At 33.1% G+C, this 22,161-nt stretch overlaps 1 protein-coding gene across 1 annotated transcript in view; it reads left to right on the top strand.

The window, feature by feature from the left end:
* Positions 1–1,620: 1,620 nt before the first annotated feature.
* The window catches only part of Sox15 (Sox box 15 transcription factor), a 125,454-nt gene continuing 104,913 nt past the window's right edge, over positions 1,621–22,161 (top strand). The window contains exons 1-2 of the mRNA XM_076129233.1: positions 1,621–1,914; positions 11,240–11,453. Coding sequence (XP_075985348.1) covers positions 11,371–11,453 — 83 coding nt within the window. The 5' untranslated portion in view covers positions 1,621–1,914; positions 11,240–11,370. The remainder of the gene's footprint in view (positions 1,915–11,239; positions 11,454–22,161) is intronic.

Consider the following 22,161-nt stretch of genomic DNA (forward strand, 5'->3'; position numbering starts at 1 on the left):
ATGAGAAAATCTGGAAAACTTGCTCTTTTTTACTGGTAATGTAGAATAACGGAATGATAAGTATTATACAGACACATACAGTTTCAATATATCAATTAATATTCATAAACTACGTCTTTTTTAAGCTTAATAGAGATATTATGTAGAGTGAAGTTTATTTATTAATTATCCAGTTACAACAACGTTTGCGTTGTAGTACGATAAAAAAAGACGTAAAGATACTGTATAATTAGTAAAAAAGCCTAATTAATCGTCCTCTGCTTAATTAATTATGGTACTTTATACTATATAACGAGAGGCCATCAGGTCATAAAAAATAACCTACATTGTAGAAGAAAAAAAAATATGGCCATATTAGTCAGTCACAAAAAGCATTAAGTAGGTGCGCAAGTTAATTAAATAAGTACGTCAAAACAACAAAAAATACAATAAATAAAGTTATAAATTAAAATAAACTAAACCGATGAGTATTAAAATGCACGCGTGTAAAACGCTTAATAAATAACATAAAAACAGGCTCGCTATGTAAAACTGTTTATAACTGACAATTTCCTCCTACCTACGAAAATTAACCGATCGCTACATCTGGGAAGATCCTATTAAAGCTCCGACTCTTCGGTCCATAAAGATGTAAACATTATGTTGTCTCCCTTTAACACGGTACCGCACGCACCGAGCGACAGAGACCAAACGAAAAGATGTATTCTCGCAACTAATCAAACGTGTCCACTGTCCGGCGCAAACGCATCCCACGCCGAAATTATCATTTAACACATCCAGTACATTTTACAAACTATTTTCTTCTAAATTTTAATTGTATGTTTTTTCTTTGTCTTAATTGAAACAGTTATAAATATTTAGTTGCCGAAAATTAACATATTTTTGCTAGTAATTTTGTTCAAATTGTGAAAATGGAGATAAATGCTCTCAATTATGAACTCTATTGCTAACAGTTCAAAGTTTTGAATCAAGTGATTCGTATCGTGTTTACTTATAACTTATTGAAGCGGTAACAATTAAGCTAGGTCTGTGTACAGTAACTTGAATGAATGTTGACGTTCTTTTCTAATGTAAGCGTGTTTATTCTGTGTAAAAGAGAGACGGGTATATGAATCGGTTGCGCTATAAGGCTCTTGGCGCTCTCAATCGCTGACTTAACAGGTTTTTGTCAGAGATAATAAACTGTTTATTTTATATTAATTTAATATGTTCTGAAAGCGTATCAGCATTGTCAAATAAATAATAAGAAACTTATTATTATGTAAAAATATAAAAATGAATATTATAATAATCCGTAGTTTTTAGGATTCTACTGACAAATTAATATTTATTAAGTGAATTAATGGCAAAAAAGGGGACATGGTTTGCAGTCTTTATAAAAATTGGAGAGAAAACTCATTTAATTAAAATATACAGTTCAGCAAAAATATTTGCGAATTGCTAAAAAAGCTTTAATTTTTTTACTTTTACCCACAGTACAAAAAAAACGATAGAGTCTTAAAAACCGTTACAAAACGAAACTAGACTACGCCCACAATCCATCAGACGAATCTAACGCAACACGGCAACACGATTGTAACAAGGAAAATGTTATCGACATCTGCATTTAGCGCAGGCCTGTGTAGAGGTGCGCTTGCGTCTCCAGTCGATCGTGCTCACTCGCCGGCGCAGTGGCTCGCCGCGGGAACATAACGATTTACGAACTTTTTCACATCATCGTGTGCCTTTGCCCAGACATTAAAAAAAAAATCGTGAAGTGTCAAAGTGCAAGTTAATTCGTTATTTACGAATGTGAAGTGACATGTTTGGATGATTTAACAAGAAATCTGTGCTTTTCATCTTCAAAAGTGTTTAAAAAAAAAACTTTCATATTGACGTTTTATAACGACATTATTGATTTAAAGATTGTTTATGGTGCGTATGTTCTATATTTGTTCGTCTCTATCAATATTTAAGTACTGCAATTTACTTATGTTACACTTATCTTGGTTTATTTTATGTTTTGTATTCATTTTCTTGTGATAAACGTGTAATTGCTAATGGAAAGGAGAATTTAATTAATTGTGAAACAAAAGTTTAAATAAAACAAATAATATTACTACGTTCTATTTATCTTTGAAACAGGTCTTATACAAGTTGAAAAGCGTTTGAAATATTATCAAAAATGTACTTAAATGAGTAATAAAACATGGCCGTGTTCTTTTTGTATTAACATTAACGCTGTAGGTAAGAAATAAAGGCTTTTAATACATTCGACCCGTTCACCTCTATTTGAATATGCAATGGGGAGATTATCAATGTCGGTTGAACAAACTTAAAAGAAAATAACACACACATAATTATTTAAACAGATTATATTCTGATTTAACGATGATTAAAGATAATACTATGAAATAACTAATTAAGAATATTAATGTTACTTAACTTAAATAGGTATACATGAGACATTGAAATTATAATATTACTAAATTATGTTTTTTTTTAACGTAATATATAAACTACGTAATAATAAAATTAATAATATAGCGAATGTATATCTTTAGGAATAATACAAATGATTAATATTCAAATATTTTGAGTTAATTATTTAAGGTAGACACTCCTACTAATAAAGTTACAAATTTTAATGCAAAGTCTATTATCAGAATGAAACAATGACAAAAAAAAGTTAAAGCTCTAGAAAAAACAAATAGCAAAACTAAAAATGATAAATATGGCGATTTTTTCGCTAATTAGAGCACTTGGCACTTTTTGAATAGAAACTTAATATTAACTTTACACTAAACAAGCAAAAAAAAGCAAATTTGTATGACAAGATGTAGATATGGATGTGGAATCAAGCAAGGAAAGTTTGTAATGATCATTATGTTTGTTATGTTTGATCATTAAGTTTGTTACTTGTGCGTTAACTTACAGCAATTTTTTAAACCTTCTTCATAACAATAAGTAGGTACATACTACTAAGAACATATTTACGGAAATTGAATAATTCTCTTAACAGGTCAACATCCCCTTTTTCATATGAGACAGTTAGACTCTACATTCTACAATCAGTTTGGACTGAAGTTAGTTTTCACGTATTTTCAGCGTAGAATCATATTTAACGTATTAAGAACTCTATCATTTTTACATCATTGTTTTGGCCTCATTTAGCGTGAAGAAACCACACATTAGAATTGGCAAAACATGTTTCGTCTCATCTGTATCAGCCGTGAACCATATACTTGAAATTCATGCCCTCTTACTATCCTATCCACAAACCTTTATAATCTCTACCTATTAAAACTATATGCCCTTGCTCTTTCATTACTGCAGTTCAGGCGTTAATGAAAATCTTTTTCTGATTCAAATAAAGACAAAAACTTCTGAAATAATTTTTGTTTTATCTGAAAAAAAATATAGCGCCGCTATTTTCAGTCAAGGTTTAATTACTTTTTCATGATTCCATAGAGTCCCAATTACGTATAAGGTTTTATTTTTTTACACTGAAATAAACGATATTAAAACTAGTTTCTGCTAATGATCTTTTACTAGCGAGTATATTCAATGATTTAGTATTTAAACTATCAGAACTCATTGTGATTTCTAAGAAAATATCTAGTAGTCAGTAACAGTTATTTTTCTTTCATTTCAACAATAAATTAGCAGTCTCTCATAATAATTCGCGAAATTTAAATCAGCGAAAACAAATTCGTAGTCTAAACTCTCGAATAATAAAATTAAAAATAAATGCATAAATAGACAATAAATTGTTCCAGTAGCGGCGTATCTACATAAAACAATAATAATTGTCTATGGTATTCATTAGATATGAAGTCTTAAATGATTTATGTGATGTTTATGTAGTGCGTAGGAGTAACGTTACCAAATGGGACAATTAGTTAACATTACCAATTTATTGAAATTGCCAAGTACTTGATAGATTGAAGTGATTACTATTGTAGAGTCGGCGTAGGGTCGTTTAATGTACAATGTGCTGTTTTAATTTAAATATTCAAGTAAAGTACTGCATTTTAGAAGTTTTGATATTTTTTTGTGTTCTTAAGTAGTGCTTCTTTAGCTTAATCCAAATAAATTGAATACAGTTTAATATAACGTAAAGTTACTTTTACTTTATGCGCTTAAAAAACTAGCTAGCTTATTCACTAATGTTGTCACAACGTCATAGCTTTTTGTATGGTTAGCAATGTAGGTACCTAGATAATCGTGTCAATAATATTATTATATTTTAATTAGACCACATAGGTAAAAATAAAAGAACGATAATGTAATAGATACTAAAAATATACGGAAAATTTTGGTTGATAAAGAAAAATACCTAGTTAACACGAGATTCGTAATACAGAGCTGTCAAATTATTCTAAAATTGTTTATTTCTGCAAAACACATGTGTCATATTATATAAAAAATACGAAAGTTAGTGTTTCAAGACATTTACAAAACCAAGGACATAATTTTTAACCCACGACATACAATGTATAATTTTCATAGCAAATAATCAATTCACATTGCGGGTATTCAAATTACTCAGTCATTGAGCGCAGTTCTTAGTTCGTATTAGATTTACTTACACTATGGCCACCAAACACAAAAAAATTATACAAGGACAGAAATACCTTATATACATGGGAAATAGGCAGAGACTAAAGATGGGTATTTGATACGAGCTCTACATAATTTTTTTTCCTATCTTCATGAAGCTTTTTCTCTCTAGTTCTACGACAAACATGAGATTTAGCAAAATTAATAAATAATAAGTACGATTTTGATTGCATAGAAGATTAAATTTTATTTAATCAATTATAAAACTAAATTTAGATACAAGTGAAACTTTAATATTATTACATTTCTCAGATTTTTAAAATATATGCAAATTTTAACGTTGCTTCTTTTTACAATGGAATCGAATATTGTATTTTTAATGTTTTTTTACTTAGACAGTTTGTTTTAAAAAAAACATTAAAAGAGTATTTTAAAAAAAATGTGGGATGTCTTATATAATCCCTTTAAAAATTACTCTAAAAAGGTATAACTTTAATTAAACTTTGCCCAGTTAATTGAGTGCATTATTTAAAGTTACGAATAATTTCTCGTTTGCTTCGATACTTACAAATCATTTTTGTGCTTCGGAACAAAGCGTAGTCTAACTTAGACATAGTCTCCTCTCGTTTACGCCAGTTAACCCTTTTTTGGACGACTTTTTCCCAGAAGGGTAATTTCTCTAACCCTAAAAGATCTCCTAGCCTGTTCAAAAAGAGCTATTTTAAATGTCAAAATTTATTTATCCTCCGCACTATCTAAGTCCTAAGTGTAACAACTATCACCATAAGATAAACTTTATTAAACAGGGAATTAACCTTTTTATATTAACTTATACAGCTACAGTACCATAATAATTAATATCATGCTTGTTAGAACCGAAGGTTTTAGGTAGAGGTGTATGAAATTATAAAAATAAGTTACGGTTCCTCTATATTATGCACTAATTGCGTAAAACCTTTAGTAGATAGAAGTCCGGCGCGATATGATTTTCCATCGTTTATAAACGTTGCAAGGTAAAACGCATTACATTTTTTTCTACTCGTATTTAGACAGCAGACTCACCTTGTTACTATTTTAAGTGATTTTCACACCTTTTAAAGAGTAAAAAGCTAATGGAATTCCTCTTAAAATACCGCAGTAAAAACAGCTTTGATTGAATTATAATCTATCTCTAGGAAATTGTAGAAATCGGAACAAGCGGCGTTTTCTGCCCATACCTATAGGAAAAAGCATGATTTTTTTATGCACTGAATCTTAAAGTACATACTGATAATCATACATACATACATACATGTGTTTTGTAAGATGTAACAAACATACAAATCTTAAACACTAGCTAAAATATCACTCAAAACCTTCTATAAACACAAATATTAGTTGCAAAGTACAAATATTAGTTCCAAAGTACAAATCGATTCTTCGACTCGGCAAACATCAACTTATCGATTGCACTTTCAATTGTTATACACGACACTCAATTTTATTACACCGAGCATATCCGGGCGTCTCGCTTAGTATCTGAATAGCGGATGTTATTTTTATGTGAAGTGTACTTAAGCAAAACATGAGTATGTTTTAATTATCAACTGTTTAGATTCACTTGCTGTGGACACCGGTGATCGGTTAGTTTTCATTATGATATCATATTAATGGAACTCTCTAAATGTTTCGAATATAATAGGTAGTTTTGAGAAAGGGATTTGATTTTATTTTTAAACGTACTTTGAAACGTCGGCTTGTAATAAATATATCAAACTGAATGGTTTGTTAGCTTTCGAATCTATACTAATCTATACTAATATTATAAAGCTGAAGAGTTTGTTTGTTTGTTTGTTTGATTGTTTGTTTGTTTGTTTGAACGCGCTAATCTCAGGAACTACTGGTCCGATTTGAAAAATTATTTCACTGTTAGATAGCCCATTTATCGAGGAAGGCTATAGGCTATATATCATCACGCTACGACCAATAGGAGCAGAGTACTAGAGAAAAATGTTACAAAAACGGGGATAATTATGATTCTCTTATGTGACGCAAGCGAAGTTGCGCGCGTCAGCTAGTAAATTATAAATGTAAGTTTTGGACAAAAGTTCGGGTACTTTAACTTACTTCTCTGAGAAAAAATTGGCCGCGCATGTGTGTTGTTGGTCTTGTATGATATGTTAAAATTGGGCGCCACGGTTGCAATGTAACTTGAATTAAATACTTCTGTAATCTAAAGTCTCTATTAACTGCAAGTTCGGCGCAGTGGTTCACTTGGACAGCTATAAGTATGTTCTGAGCCTGGTTGTGAATTATCTATATAAGTATGTATTTAGACGTATGTTTACCAGTTATTTGGCTACATGATCTGCTTAGTTTTAAATCAAATGACCGTGTGTAAGTTGTTCAATAAAATTAAAATTATAATATCGATTTTTGTACATAAGACTTCCATGAAGTACCTACTTGATAAATTTTCATCAAGTCGATTTCCAACAATGTGCCTTTTGCCAATGTACGTCAACCTGACGCACAGAAAGCCTTAAGCGTAACATTGACGCACACTAAGAATATAATTATAAAATACTTAATTTAATAAAGAATAAAGAAAAAGCATAATTTTAAACTCGTTTTATACCTAGAACGGTAATTTTAAATGTTAAAAAGAGTTTGCTTTAGAAATAAGCGCGACGATCAATTACAATTCTCATAGACAACTTGTAATCTACAAAGGATCTTTTTAAAAAAACACTGGCAATAAATGTCTTTCTCGATTGACATACCAGGCTCATTATTTTATAGCAACTCCAAATTGTTATAATTGGCCCATTATTTTGCATCTATGCACCTTTATGTACGAGCTATTAATGCTATTATACCATCTATACTATAATGTTAATATCATCTAACATTTTAAAAGAAGCACCTGTATGTAAAATTTTCCGATATCGATAAAGTCCATCTCTAATTAATATAACATGGAGTTTTTTAAACAAGTTTTCTGTATTTTTATACCCTTTTTCCCCGCACTATGTAAGTCTCGTATTCTTGTTACACTTTTTCTAGCTATTATTTTCAACGTGTTTGCTGTTTTTTTGTGCCGCCTTGTAGATACATAGTGTTGTGTCAAGCCGTCTACAAAGATTACCATCTACGTCGAGTGCGGTGACACCACTGTGATTATCGATAAGTTCGGTAGCGAGATTTTTATCGATACGGTGATCGAAACTGGCCTGACGTCGAGTGATGTCAAAACATTTTATGATGTTAAGGATTAGAAAGTATTAAAATTGACATTTGGTGAAATTAATGGTTCTGGCTATTAATTTTAGAAATGTATGGAACTATGTTTCTTTATTATGCTTTTAAGCTTTAATCAGTCGGCAATACAGTTAACGCAATAAAAAAAATACCCCATACCGCCTCACTGCTAGGCAAGGGCCTCACTGAAAGTCTCTAGGACTTAGGTCCACCACGCTGGCCAAGTGCAGTTAATGACTTAGTGCAGTTTACCTTTAGTTTTTCTTCTATCTCTTAAATTCTGAATCAAGGATTTTACTGTAATGTATTGTTCAAAATTAATTTAAAAAATGCCTGCCTACCTGCTACTTTTTAACTGACTTAAATAGAAGGATTTCCTCAATTCATTATTTTAATTTAATTAATACCTAATGTATGGATAAAATTAGCGTTTGAAAGCCGTTGACAACGTGGTTAATTAAAATAATAGTCTCAATATTTAACCGCTAACCACTAATCTCAGCAGGATCGTGACGTCAATATGACTCGCGTTCTCACTCGTGTGGTTCACATCATGTGACTATTTACTATGAATGAATGTACCTTCGTTAATTTTGCAGTTTGTTTTTGGTATTATTTTTGACTGTTTATAAAAAAGTTACTAAAATTAGCATTAGTTTGTGTTACGCAATAGTCCATGATAGAGGCCTCCCAAATACTTAAATTGCTTATAAATTTGCTATTGAAAAACTGCCGACGCGAAAAAACTAAAACAAGAGTTAAATTCCAGTTAGTTAAGCAACTTTATTGAGGCATTAAAATCTGATCAATTATACGAGAAATACATGAACTGGAAATACAATTTTAAATAAGTATATTCCTCTAAAATATCATAGTTTCTAGTTCTTCCATAATATAAAATAATGATAAACAGTAAAACATATTAATTGCGTTGCATCAACGTGCACGCACATTACCTACAAGATTTTACTACGAGCTAGTGACGTCACAGTGCAGTTAAATAAGATTTATAGCGATGTCTTTAATGATTCGTCCGACGGTTTTCCTCTTCGTGTCCTTTGTACATGAAAAAATGATTTCTGTATTAAATTATGATACAAATCGCAGAGATATCAACGAATTTAACAGTACCGTAGAATACTTTAGGAAAATTTGGGGTTAATAAGAATAGAAATAAGTAAATAGCTCGTATAAAAAGTTCCATCTTCCGATTCTCGGTACTAAATATCGCTATGAATAATATTGTAGCATTTAAAATTGTGTAATTGATCTTAAATATGGCCATTTCCTTCCATTCAGGAGTAACCCCGTCTATCGGTAGTACAGAAATACTATCGTACTAATAATATAAAGGCGAAAGTTTGGATGTCAGGGTATTTGTTACTTAATCTCGCCAAAATTGCTTATCGGTTTGACTTGGCTTTTTATCGTAATCCGAATGATCTAGAACTTTAATCAATAAATATATAAGGATTAAATTCTATTTTAAACAACCGAAACTACTATAGAAAGTTGAAATTAGGTATGGAGATTTCTTAAGAAGTGTGGAGGAGCACTAACAGAGGATTTTGGAAATTCTCTCCGAAGGGGGTTAAATTCAACAGGCGGACAAAGCCGTAGATGGAAAGTTAGTCATTTATAGTCATCTAATCTTTATAGTTACTTAGTGTCGACCTTGGAATTACGATAAAACTTTATTTCTCTACCAGTGGACTGTCAATGTCAAAAATTCTCGCACCTATTGACTTATTAGACTTTTTACCAATAAATGTGCTTTATGTCCAGTTTAGCTAATTTATGTTTCGTTGCTTTCAGATGAATTTCGATAGATCTTTAAGTGAAAAAGACACGACGCGTTTTTGTTAGATAGCTTGTGTTTACTCAGTTTCAAAAGAAAAATAAACATTCCTGCTACAGAAGGAATTTCAAGAAAACTTTACTTATCTGAAAAAATACATAAATATGCAAACTAAAGATGCAGATTTCAGTGACTTTTCGCCGCGTCTCTTCAGTTATTGCAAGTCAAAGTTCAAAAACATTAATTGAATTCCTAACTATTGTAGTATAACTAAAAAGGACTGACACTCATAAAAATACCTAAGGAATTCTAACAAGCGTGTGTTATGCGATCATAGAAATATTTCCACAACATTACATCGTGAACTGGGAAATTATATGAATGAACCAATAGACAATATGTAGAACATTATTGTCTATGGCCAGCTCATGTTTATGGTAAATGATTTTGGCGAGTGTTGTTGTTTGACCTTTAGTATTTCGTTTTATTTTCCATCCGGTTTATATTAAAATGTAGGAATGATTTTTGTCTCAGAATTACTAGTTAATACAATTTTGATTTTAGCTTTGCTTAACGCAAATAAATGTAGAGTTATAATCATAGATGTTCTCCCAACAGTTTGTTGTACCTAAATATAACTTGTTGTTGCGAGATTACCAAAGTAGGTAGTTGGTACACAAGTTTGTAAAAACAGGAAAGCGTACGCAAGTAGAGTACTTTATATTAATGAGATGCTACCAACTCACATTTGATTTAAAAACCTAATCCGACAGACAATTAAAAATATAATAAACACGACGAGATAATACTATTGACAACGATCTATTTTGAAGATGTCAAATCATTAAAGAACACCAAAAAAAAATAGGAAGAACCACAACAATTGAATGTCAAACGAAAAAAAAAAACAATTTATAAAACGAACATTATTTTCAAAACGAATTAGTGGCGCGCGGTGTACCGTAGTGCGCAGGCGCGGCGACGCGTCGCAGTGCCGCCAACATTGACAGCTGTCAATCAGGTCCAAGATGGCGGCGGGCCGGTTCTGTTGGTACAAACGCGGGTCGCTATCTCCGTCAAATCTGACGCAGGGCTCTCATAAGATTAGAAAATGTTTTTGTACAACAGACTGCCTGGTGACCCCCTTTGATCGGCTCAAGCTTACACTTGAAATGCCACACCGTGGTAATTGATTTCATTAACACGAGTTAATTTGCTTTTTGTTCGACTACCCGCTGATCTTTGTGATAAGTCTAACGAAGTCTTTAAACTATCACGACTCACTGGGGATTGGTAGAGTCGATTCCTAACATTCCTTCACACAAGCTTTCTTTAGTTTTGTTGTGGTGGAATTAAATTGAGGATAAGTGTAGCAAATTATTGGATATTTACTCCTTACAAAATGCCAATATGTCAAATACGGAGAAGATTGTTTTTAAAAGCTCAAGATGTAAAGACAGGTTGATCTTTTATAAATTTTAATTCAGAATAACACGGAAAGTCTACAACAAACATGTAACTGAACTAGGCAGTCAATTGTGCATTTTTTTTTTCCTTTCCATCTTATTATCACCATGCTAACCTCCGGTACATTGAAACCTAACTTTAAACCATAGGTAGAATCTCTATCCTCATTAACAAAACACATTTTTGTTCCAGATATGCCACAACCACTAGTGATGTGACGTACATAATGTGCGAACGCGTCACATTGACGCACGCGCGGACTTTGAAACAATAGTGAAGTGCAATAGATTGTAATCGATCGTTTTGTGTCGAATCGATTCCGAATGAACACCCTGATGCTAACGACCGGCGGTGCGGTGGACGAACAACCCTGTGTTGACGGCAATATGGCGTACTCTTCTTATAAGTAAGTCAATCACTTATTTACTTGATTCACTTGGATACATAAGGAATTACGCTCTAGTTTTCTAAACCAGATATAATTATATCCACACCCGATTGCCATATTTTCACCTTTTATTCTTTTTTTTAATGACAACTCCGGCAATAAGATTTTCTCTTATGTCGCGGGTTTTTTACACATGTACAAACAACGAACACAAAGTACAACTAGACGCAAATTAACTATTTGTGATTCGCACAAATAATTGTTCCGAATCGAACCCACGACCTTTCGACGCAACGGTAGCGGGGTGGCGATTAACCATATATAATCTTTCATAGCTATACTAGTGTCCGTAAATCTGTAATTTTTCACTGTCAAACTCAGTACCACCGGTTTCTTATTGAGTATATCTTGACAGAAAAAAGCTACTAGCTCCACCTTCACTACTAGTTTAAATAAACATTGAATTATCTAACCTCTGCCCCGTAGACCACACGCATAAATGATAAATTGAAGAAAGTTAAATCATAACCGTCTCACTCATTAAACACGATTTGCAAAAAGCAACCCAACTAGCTGATCTTTGACATCCAATTACTAAACATAAATCAGTCAAACTGCTTCTTTGTTCAAATAAATAATAATTTAAAAGGTATGAGCAAATTCTCACGTGCATTTAGCGCGTATACTTACACCGTTATGTTACTCTTTAGTATTTCAATAACAAAAAGCTGTAATATTCAAGTAGTCTCCCACACCATACAATACCATCGAGCGAGCCTTACAAATGACGTTAGCTGCAAGTGAAACAGGCAAATTACCGCACTTTTTATTACCGACATAATGAAATTATCTTCATGAAATAAGTAAAAAGCCGTCATAACCATAACTTGAAAGGTATTGACAGCGTCCCGTAGTGTGGGATGAAGCCATTTATCCAAAAACTGCACCGGGGATCTCTCGACCAATCGCAGCCAGAATTCAGATGACAAGATTACTTATACTTGGAAATCGACACAAGTTTTCGATGCATCATTAACAGCATTACTCGAATTAATTATACAGTTTTTTTTTGTTCGTATGGAAAGCAATTTCTAGATATACGAGCACGCGGACGCGTACACATTCAACGTTTCTGACAATAAAGCGATTGTGTAACACTTTGTAAAGTACCCTACGACATTTTATTTTTTACGCAGACCAAGGCGAGGCTTTATTTGCGGTTTGGCTGTAAATTCATATTTACGGCCAGTTGTATAAACTCTTGCCTCGAATGGATTCAAAATAATGTGAGTATAGATCACGAGAATCATTATTATCTTGGTACGGCCGAGAGGGATCAGTCGCGTGCATTAATTTTATTTCATAACCTATAAAGTAAATACAGCAATTACCGAACGCAAAAAGCCGTTGACCAATGAATTCGTCAGGCGGTTACAGTCCTCAATCGGGCACCTTTCATTTAAAAAAAGAACCATACGCCATTTCATGTCAATTTTTGAATTATTCATCGTGCGAATGCGCGAGCGCATCGATTGATGCAAACAAAAAGCGCGCGCTCGCTAATCTTCGCCCTTTTTCGCCGAGCTTCGGGCTTCCTCGGGCCCAGTGTTGCCAACCAACGCATTTATTATTCAACTAGTTTTTGCAGTCACGCTGCGCAAGGACATAACTGAGAATGCATTTATTTGATAAATGATATTTTTTTCTAAAACCCCAAAAGTTACGTTTTTTTTACTAATTTCTCGGTGTCAATATTGGGTGAGCTCTTTTGTTAATAATGCGCTTCATTCAAGTCCATTCAATCAAAAGAGAAAACATAATGCTGTGTCATATAATCCGATCCGTTCTCATAACAATGTTCCGAGAATCCGATCAGAAGTTTAATTTTATACTTCTCATATTGATTTGACAAGATTAAGTATTGAGTCAATGTTTTTTGTATCGTCACATTCTAACTAGTTGACATGAAGAATACCTTTAACAGATAACATCTAGCTCGCAGATATTCCTTAATGATTAATAGTCGTGCATATTTCATATAAAGTGATAATTTCTTGTTAAACAAAGTAATAACTCATAAATAATTGATTGCATTCTAAATTCGTTATCATCGGCCGTCAAGCCAATTACAAGTAACATTGCGATGCTTTGAGTGCAGAAAAAATATAGTATTCGAATTTCCGAGCGTTCATCCCCCGCGCCCGCACGTCCGCCGCGCCTCGACGCCGCGTCTCGACTGTACGTGATTGGTTTATTAATTAGGCGAATCATCGTCGGGTTCCATTTTTAAAAATAGGCGGGATTCTTACTGTGCGACTTTTCTTTTTAATTTTGGCCGGCGTTGAACGCAATTAGAGCTGGCTGAATGACTTTTTGTCATAATCACCGCGCGGCGATAAAAGTTAGTTTTAAAGACTGTTTAATATAATTAATTCGGCAATCTGGTTGCCATTTTCATACTATGATGCTAATTAAAATTTTATTGGTGTCGTTATATGGTATAGTGCGTTTGATTTATGAAGTGCTTTTCGGTTATGAGGCTGCCTTATTTTTTGAATATGAGTCGATGACATCATTGAATATTGAACAGTCATGCGTATGAAATAAAGGTAACATATTTCATTGGGGTCATAATTCAATCGGTGAGTCAAAACATTGTGAGCTGAAAGTTTCATATTTATTTTTAAGGACCGATTAAAGAGATCCGAAATCGATCGCGAGACAGAGGTCAGTAGAAAAATAACATAAAAAGCGTTGTCGCGTCCGTCCAAGCTATGTCTCCCGAATACCGTTAGGATGCCTTCGAAACTTAAAACGGCGAAAAAAAAACTGAAAACTATTCCAATTGCCAGTATTCGGAATCCGTTTTGTCTGCTATCGCGTTTTAACGTTATTTAGACTAAGGATATTTGTGATATGTGCTTTTTGCACTTTATAATTGAAGCTGCTTTCCTTGATTTTGGTTCTCTGGTTTCCATTATGGCATTTTATGCGTCGATTCGCGAATGATTTCGACAGCTAGAATAATCATTTTTTCAAAAGTGAAATCATTTAATTGGTATCCCTATCTTAGCATCTATTAAATAATTAAGCGTATAAATAGCTATCAAACTCAGTCGCATTTATCGCCACGTCCCATAGGAATAGGTAGAGCTATTGAACGTCTCATATTATTATGTACTAAGATCTCTACATTCTGTATTTGTTTCTTCCGCATTCATAAAACACGACATATCTACATGAACACATTTAAGTAGGTTTTCTTCAACTGTTCACCTCTCAGCAGTAAAAACAAAAACACTGAAAATCAAAAAAGAAAAAAGCAATTATATAATAGTCAAATTTGAAGTACACCATATCCCATGGTTATTTCAAAACGTTAAAAATGACATTACTGTTTAGTACCGATCTTGGTAAAATCTTATCTTAACTAATTCTTTCTTTTGTGTTGAAGTAAAGCGAAGAAACGTATTTTTTCAGACACCCAACATTTTCAGTAACAAAAATTGATAAAACGCGCATTAAGAACGAAAAAACATGATTCAAACTACACAATATTCAAAAACTAAAAAGCAAAATAGCAACCAAACTTAAAAATTACATAGTCAATATTCAAATGGCAATATCCATACAGAAATCATTTAAATGTTTGACGTCACATACTCTCGTAATATGAGGTGAACAATTTTATTGGAAATGATTCGTTGAACTGTCACGACTTGCACCACGTGGTTGCGATCGCCATTGTTATACGTCACCACTTATGCAATATGTTATGCAGTTTTAAACTATGATGAATTACTAAAGCATTGGAATTGACTATTTAAATATACGAGTTAAGCTTTGAGTGTGATAAGAATCCATAATTTGTAATTATAATTGTCCAAAGATTGATTGTTTTATTTTGCGCGTAACTGGATAAATCGTTGCTGTGTTAGAAATGTTGAAGCAATAGTTGAGTGGTCTAGAAATAGTTTGGATTTTAGTTGCTTAATTAAGTTAGACAGATATAGCAGTTACCGTGATAACTTAACAGTCAGATTATTACATTCCACAGACGTTGCGTAACTTATAAGTTAATCAGACCAGTCAGACATTCGGCTTATAACTGGCTCCATAGCTTACCGAATCACTAACCAGCAAGTCCAGTTGAAATAAATCCAAAAGTGGCATCACAGCGTCCACAAAACAAAACTCAGTACAAAATACTTATAGCTGTAAGTTTGGTATCGAGCGGAAAGCCGAACATATCTCGCAGTCGGACAACTCGCCAGCTCGGCTGACCGCCGCTACTAAGTAAGACGGGGACATAAATTCTTCAAAGGGCTAAACAAAAATAAAAAAATACTCAAAAACCCCTTTAACAGAGCTACCGAACTATAATTTATGGGAGTTGGCCCGCGACTGCCATCGCACGAAAAAAATACAAAACGCAAGAAGCAGAGAGGCAAAACGGTGAAATTTGGAATAATTTTGCGATAGCATCGGCCACGCCGGTATCTTTCAATTTCTTTATACGTTTGCAAATTTGTGTTTTTGTTTTGTCGCAACGTGGAGTTATGGGCGGACAGGGATCGCGCACGGCCATGTCGCGCTACATTAGTTAAGTTTATTCTGTGCTATCCTTGTTCATCCACCTGCCACCGGCTGCCCTACGCGAATTGCGCTTACGCTCACTTTCTTTTTGCACTCGACCACTTACTACTTGAGTTTCGGTCTGAGTTAATACTCACTGAATAGTTACAGTCTAAGTATACTCCAGGTTCAAGGATTCTCTAGTCACGTTTCTTGATTAATAGCGGTGTTACAATGTCGGGCAATTACTTCATGTTAAATATGTATTTATAATTACAAATATTTACGATGTAATGCTGCATACATTTGCATCGTGTTGATAACGTACCTAACGTCTGTTAGTATAAAAGCAAGGAAGGAAAATGATCGTAATATAAGTCACTTTCTCTACCTATAACTTTGCCTGTTCCTAACAACATCATTTGCTCTGTTCGTCCAAATAAATAATGTGTGTACAGCGCCACTACAGTTCACAACACACAGATTCTTTTCCAATATATATATTTATAGTTCTATAATTCCGTCAAACATACTATACTTGTGACGTCACATGCAGGTATGTCGCAGCATTTTTGACATTTCACAGCGAGTACTTAGCTAATTTTAATAAGCGATTTTATAGCCCCTAGGCACAGAATAATAAGTACTCCCTAGGTAAAAGAGTTCATTAAAATTTCTTATGTTTTTAAGAGTATTTAGTTCCTAACTTCCTAGGTGAATTAAGTTAACGGAGGTCTTCGTCCCAGTACGACCGGATATATTTAATAATGTTAGATGGAACTACATTCACTCGTCTGATCATTGTCTAATCCGATTACACGATCTCATTTTATGATGTATTCGATTGTAGTAATCAATGCTACTTACGGGTGATATTCTGTACTATTTGGCTGCATAATTTTCTAACTAGAATTGTATTTCCTTGATGAAAGGATTCTTCTACATTTCTTTATTGTATAGTTAATGCCGCAATATTTTGACTTTGGAGGGAGACGGTTAGTATTTCGATCAGTTTTTGTTGTCTCAACCCGTATTTTTTTAATAGGCAGTATCTTAAGTCTAACTAAAGTCTATAATCTAAGTTTGATGAGCAAGAAATACATCAGGTAGATCTAGTTATATAGATATATGAGGCATAAATAACAGTGAGGTCTATCTTTATAACATTTAAATAAAAAGTAATACTTACTTAATTTCATTAGAAACCATTACCTCTCAACAAAGCTAAATCAAGTGAACTTTCAAACATCTATCGAAATGAAGCTCCATACCCAATTAGGCTTTAATAAACTACCTTACCACAATCGAAAATATACTCTATAACTTACATCTTAAGGTTCAAAGTTATAAAAGTGGTTGTGAGACTAAACCTTGGCAAAGCTATGTCATAGTACATCACGACGTATCAATAATGATTTGTCAAAATAGCTCCGTGGCCTCGTTTGCGATCATTGTGCTTTGATTTTAGGGTCCCGTAGATTAAATTCTAGTTATATAGAACCTTATGGCTTCTTGACGATCAAAATATGAATTTTGGATTAAATTTTTCGATGAGTTTGTGGTATATGTCAATGAAAGTTATTGTAAGTGTGACTCGAATGTGAACTTCGAATAATACAGTATTGTCTTCTGGAAAAACTGAGAGTTAAAGTTAAGTTAATTTGGTTTTCCAATGCATTATAGCCTAGGCTTTTCATTTTATGAAAAGTCTAGACTTTTCTACCGACTCAGGGCTTTAAAAGAATTCATATTTATTAGTTACGAAGCCCATGCTGAAAAATTTTTTTGTGCGTTAAACGCGACAAAGCAAGGGAACCCTTTGCTAAAATATATGATTCAAAACTTATCTAAATGCCACAAAATATTGGGAAAATTAATTTAATACAAAATGTAGGCCTCATTAGGACACACTGTTGACGTGTACATTTGCATTTTTTACACCTGACAGACAATGCATGGGGTTTATATTGTATATCGCTAGACAATTGACTGGATATCACATGGGATGTCACACTAAAAGCCTGGGGGTGTCCTCTGACTAATGCCCAGGTAAATCCAGAAACAATAGCAATTATTAGTTTGTTTGTTTGTTGATTACGATTGTTATTCTAATTAACACCAGATAATTACAATATTTCCGTTTTACCTTAGATATTGTTTCGACATTTTTGGGTTTTTCTTATTTCGAAAAACCCGCTTGTATTGTTTTAATATTAATTAAATGTTATTCCATCTTCGGTTTCAAGTTGTGTTAATAAATTGATAAAAATAAATGATATTATTATTTTTAATGTAGGGATTCCCTTGAAAATCTAATTAGAAAAATAGTGCTTTAATACGCAGTTGGTAATATTTTAATAACCCTCCACTAGTTAAGATCTTGGGTATTGGTACGGTTCACATTTTTTGATTATAAGTTAAATCGAAGTGATTTGGGTAGCACACCTCATAGATTGAAAATTTTACATAAGTCGTAATATTCATTTTGAATGTAAAATGTTTCGACTTTTTTAATGTAACGTTTAGGTACAACGATTAAATCCGGGAGAAGTTTCGTTACAGATGAAAACTTATAAAACTGACTTAGATTTTCTCTTGCTTCGTAACAGTCGTAATTAAACCACACAACTTCTATATGCTTTTTCAATCATTTAAATTTGGGTCTACGGAACCATATTAGTCTTTATCGTGCGACATAAATTTAGAAGATCATTATAACCGGTCTGTTCGCTAGCAAAGTGTGACAGAAAGTAAAACAGTAGTTATTTAATTATCTGTGGTCGGCACGTGCATGATGTCGCTCCAGGCAACGCCTCTAGTCTATGGCTGGGTTAATAAATTATACTTGTAGCGTTTTGAGGGTTGAATTCCTCAGACTGAGTTTTTAAGGCAATCAAATGGCTATATTTAATGGAGCTGAGGCGACCATTTAAGAGTCAAAATAAAGTATCTTAAAGTTGTAATTACTACTACTACTACAAGTAGAGATAAGTTAGTGATGATGATTAACATCAATTGATTAAGTGACCAGACTATAAAATGGATACTAATGTTTTTCGTTTCCTGACAGTTTTAGGTATTTCCTATTATAATGCTGCCCTGAAGGCAAAATATTTAAGCCTAAACCGCTACTGAAAAAAGTCTCTACAGAGATTAATTTGATGATATAAATAGAAAAATTCAACGTTTTGTTTCAGTCGCGAATCAAACTCGCGATCTCGTGATAAATCATCTGCAATATACTTAAAATGAAGTACTAATGTAAAGTACCTACTTGTGTACACTTACAAATGTCAGTAAGTTGACGGTGGCCTAGCACGTGCACTGTCTGTTATCACTTATCAGTTGCACGCACTGTGGCTAAATAATACTGACGTTTATAAGTGCAGCGAACATACGCCAAGATTTCTGATGTCAGATGTTCTGTTTTCTGATGAATTTCTTAGGATTGACTTGAGACATTCATTAGTAAAGATTAATTTTATTATTACGGATAATAAAATTAATCGTGTAAGTGTTAAAACGATAGATACTTATATAGTATCTATCGTTTTAACACGGCCTCATTTTATCGAGCTTTTAAACAGAAAAAGGGAAAATATTAGGTTGTTCGGTAGGTAATTTCGTTCTTTTGTGGAAATGAAAATGTATTAAATTCAAGCTCGAAACTGTACCCCAACAAACGAAATGATTTTCCAAACAACCTAATTTTTAATATATTTTTTTTGTGTCTTAATTACAAATGAAATAGTTTGATACAGAAGCAATAATTTCTCATTAAAAATAAAAAATATTTTTCCTTTTAGTTCTATGATCTAAAAATCACCCAGACGATCGACTCTAGCACGTAGTAAGTATATTTGTCTTCTACGTCGCAATATTACATCTTATCGTATACACTTTCAAATAAACTTTTCCATTAGAAATAACGCCCGTGTTACTTGTGATATATTATATATTTTCTTCAACTGCTTCCATGAACCAGATCCGTGTACGACTGCTGATCACAAGATCTTAAGCAAAGAGCTATTAAAATTACCAATTTCTGATAAAATATTCCGAAGTTGCAGTTGCCCTGTAGTAATAGGATTGCCTTTCATTGCCTTATACTGGACTATCACTGAAAACGGTAAAACGTAGGTGTAGAAACCTTTCGCACTATCTATTGCTTACTGCGTAATTTAGACCGCCTTAGCTACAAGTTGGTAAAGTCTTAGCTAAGTAGAGATTCCTGGCATGCACGATTTATATAGTTATGAACTAGTAGTTCCAAAATAAATTCACCGTCAGCTATATAGACCTATGTCTATGCTGCTGACATGGTCATACAGTCTGGGTGCCTGACGATCTATATACTATTTTTTTTCCTTTGGTAAGGTGTAAATTTTTCATTAAGGGTTACTAAGTTGTAATACTATAGTAGCTGCTAGTTCAATATGATAAGCTTCACCATGAGGTAAAGTTGCAGTCTCTTCACAATTTAATCGTAACACCATAACAATCCCACAGTTTTAGTATATGATAATAATGCATGTTTCCCCGAACAGCGTGTTGTGGTGCGAGCTCTCAGTATCGTCGTGTTTACACAGCGGACTATGTGCGACAATGAGCTGTTGCCACTTGCACGCACATTGTAAACTAAATCGGTATTTTTCACTCTCATCGGCGGGAATTCCTTGTGAACATCTTTATTATAATAACACATTTATATCCGGGAGATAAAGGTATAAGTTTTAAGTAAAAACTATGTCCAAAATCACTGTAACTCTACTTCAAAGTATATAACTGGAATTGCGGCTGAACTTTTTGGCAGAGTAGGTACAGCCTATCTTTGTGGTATTGCTTTGAATATTCACGTATGAGTTTAAACGAATATGAAGGAGAATAAACAAGTATCAAGCAATAAATATTTCTTTAGCGCCACCACCACAAAGTTGGTATAAGTTTTGGTATTCTGTCATTCGTTTTGTTCATCAAATCTTTCGGAGCAGGTTGTAATTCTTATTTGTATTTGAAAGTCAGAAATGCAGAGTAAAGGTGCTATTTAACTCTTATTACTAACTGACATTTGGTTTGGTTATTAGTAAATTAGTTTCTAAACGTAACTTGTGTTGAAAAATGAACTGAAATCTTCATGAAGATGAATTCAGTGACTGCTACCGATTGGCAAGGAAAATATGCGCAAAAAAAGTTTTAGCAGACAATTGTAAATAAGGTTACTTTTTTAAGAGGGTGTGTATTAATAAGTCATATTTTCTGTCCAAAATTTCAACTGCCACAAGTTAGAAAATGACTAAATAGACTTTATTTTCCGGGAAAATCAATATAAAATTAATTAATATATATTATATTTTCGCGCGTGACATGCGTCTAGTTTATAAACAATGGGGGGTTTTGGGTATGTCATCGGTATTTATTGCGGTTTTCCTATAACATGGTGTAATCGTAATAAAATGTTTTTGACCGGTTTCGTATAGAAAGCAGGTACTAGGCAAATATGGATACAGTTTAAATTGCCGGCCGCTTTGTGAGTTATGTCCTTCGATTTGACCAGTTTCATTGATACTAACCAACATTAATAATAAATATATCATGTCCATATCACTTGTTCCAACTCTGTAGAAAAATATTGTGATGTAAGGGTTCTTTAAAACAGTTCTTGAAGATATGCAAAGTCCCCAATTCACACTTGGCGAGCCTGACGGACTCAAAGCCTAACTCCTTACTTATCCCGTGAGGAGATCCTTACCCAGTATTATCACGTTTAATTTTCCTTAATAGAGGTATTTATGCAAAATAAATAATTGTGAGCCATTTTAAAATATTCTCCTCCTGTCTCAATGTAAAAGAATAATAATACACCATATTGTTATATAAGTTTTTATTTTAAAGAAAATATAGGTCCGTTTAAATATACATTGGAAACTTACAGACAGTTTCCGATATGAGATATAAATACTGATATGAAATTATATTATTATATAACTTTATAGAATTTACACGCTATTAAACACTAACTGGCGTTAACTATAAAATAAGTCTAACTTTCATATAAACTCAACTATATATCATTTCTATTAAGATTGACTATATCCTCATATGATAAGCATTTCAGTATTTAAAGAGAAACTGCCTTTAACATAAGATTCCA

The sequence above is a fragment of the Anticarsia gemmatalis genome, chromosome 22 (genome assembly GCF_050436995.1).
Source record: "Anticarsia gemmatalis isolate Benzon Research Colony breed Stoneville strain chromosome 22, ilAntGemm2 primary, whole genome shotgun sequence".
In the NCBI taxonomy this organism is placed as follows: Eukaryota; Metazoa; Arthropoda; class Insecta; order Lepidoptera; family Erebidae; genus Anticarsia; species Anticarsia gemmatalis.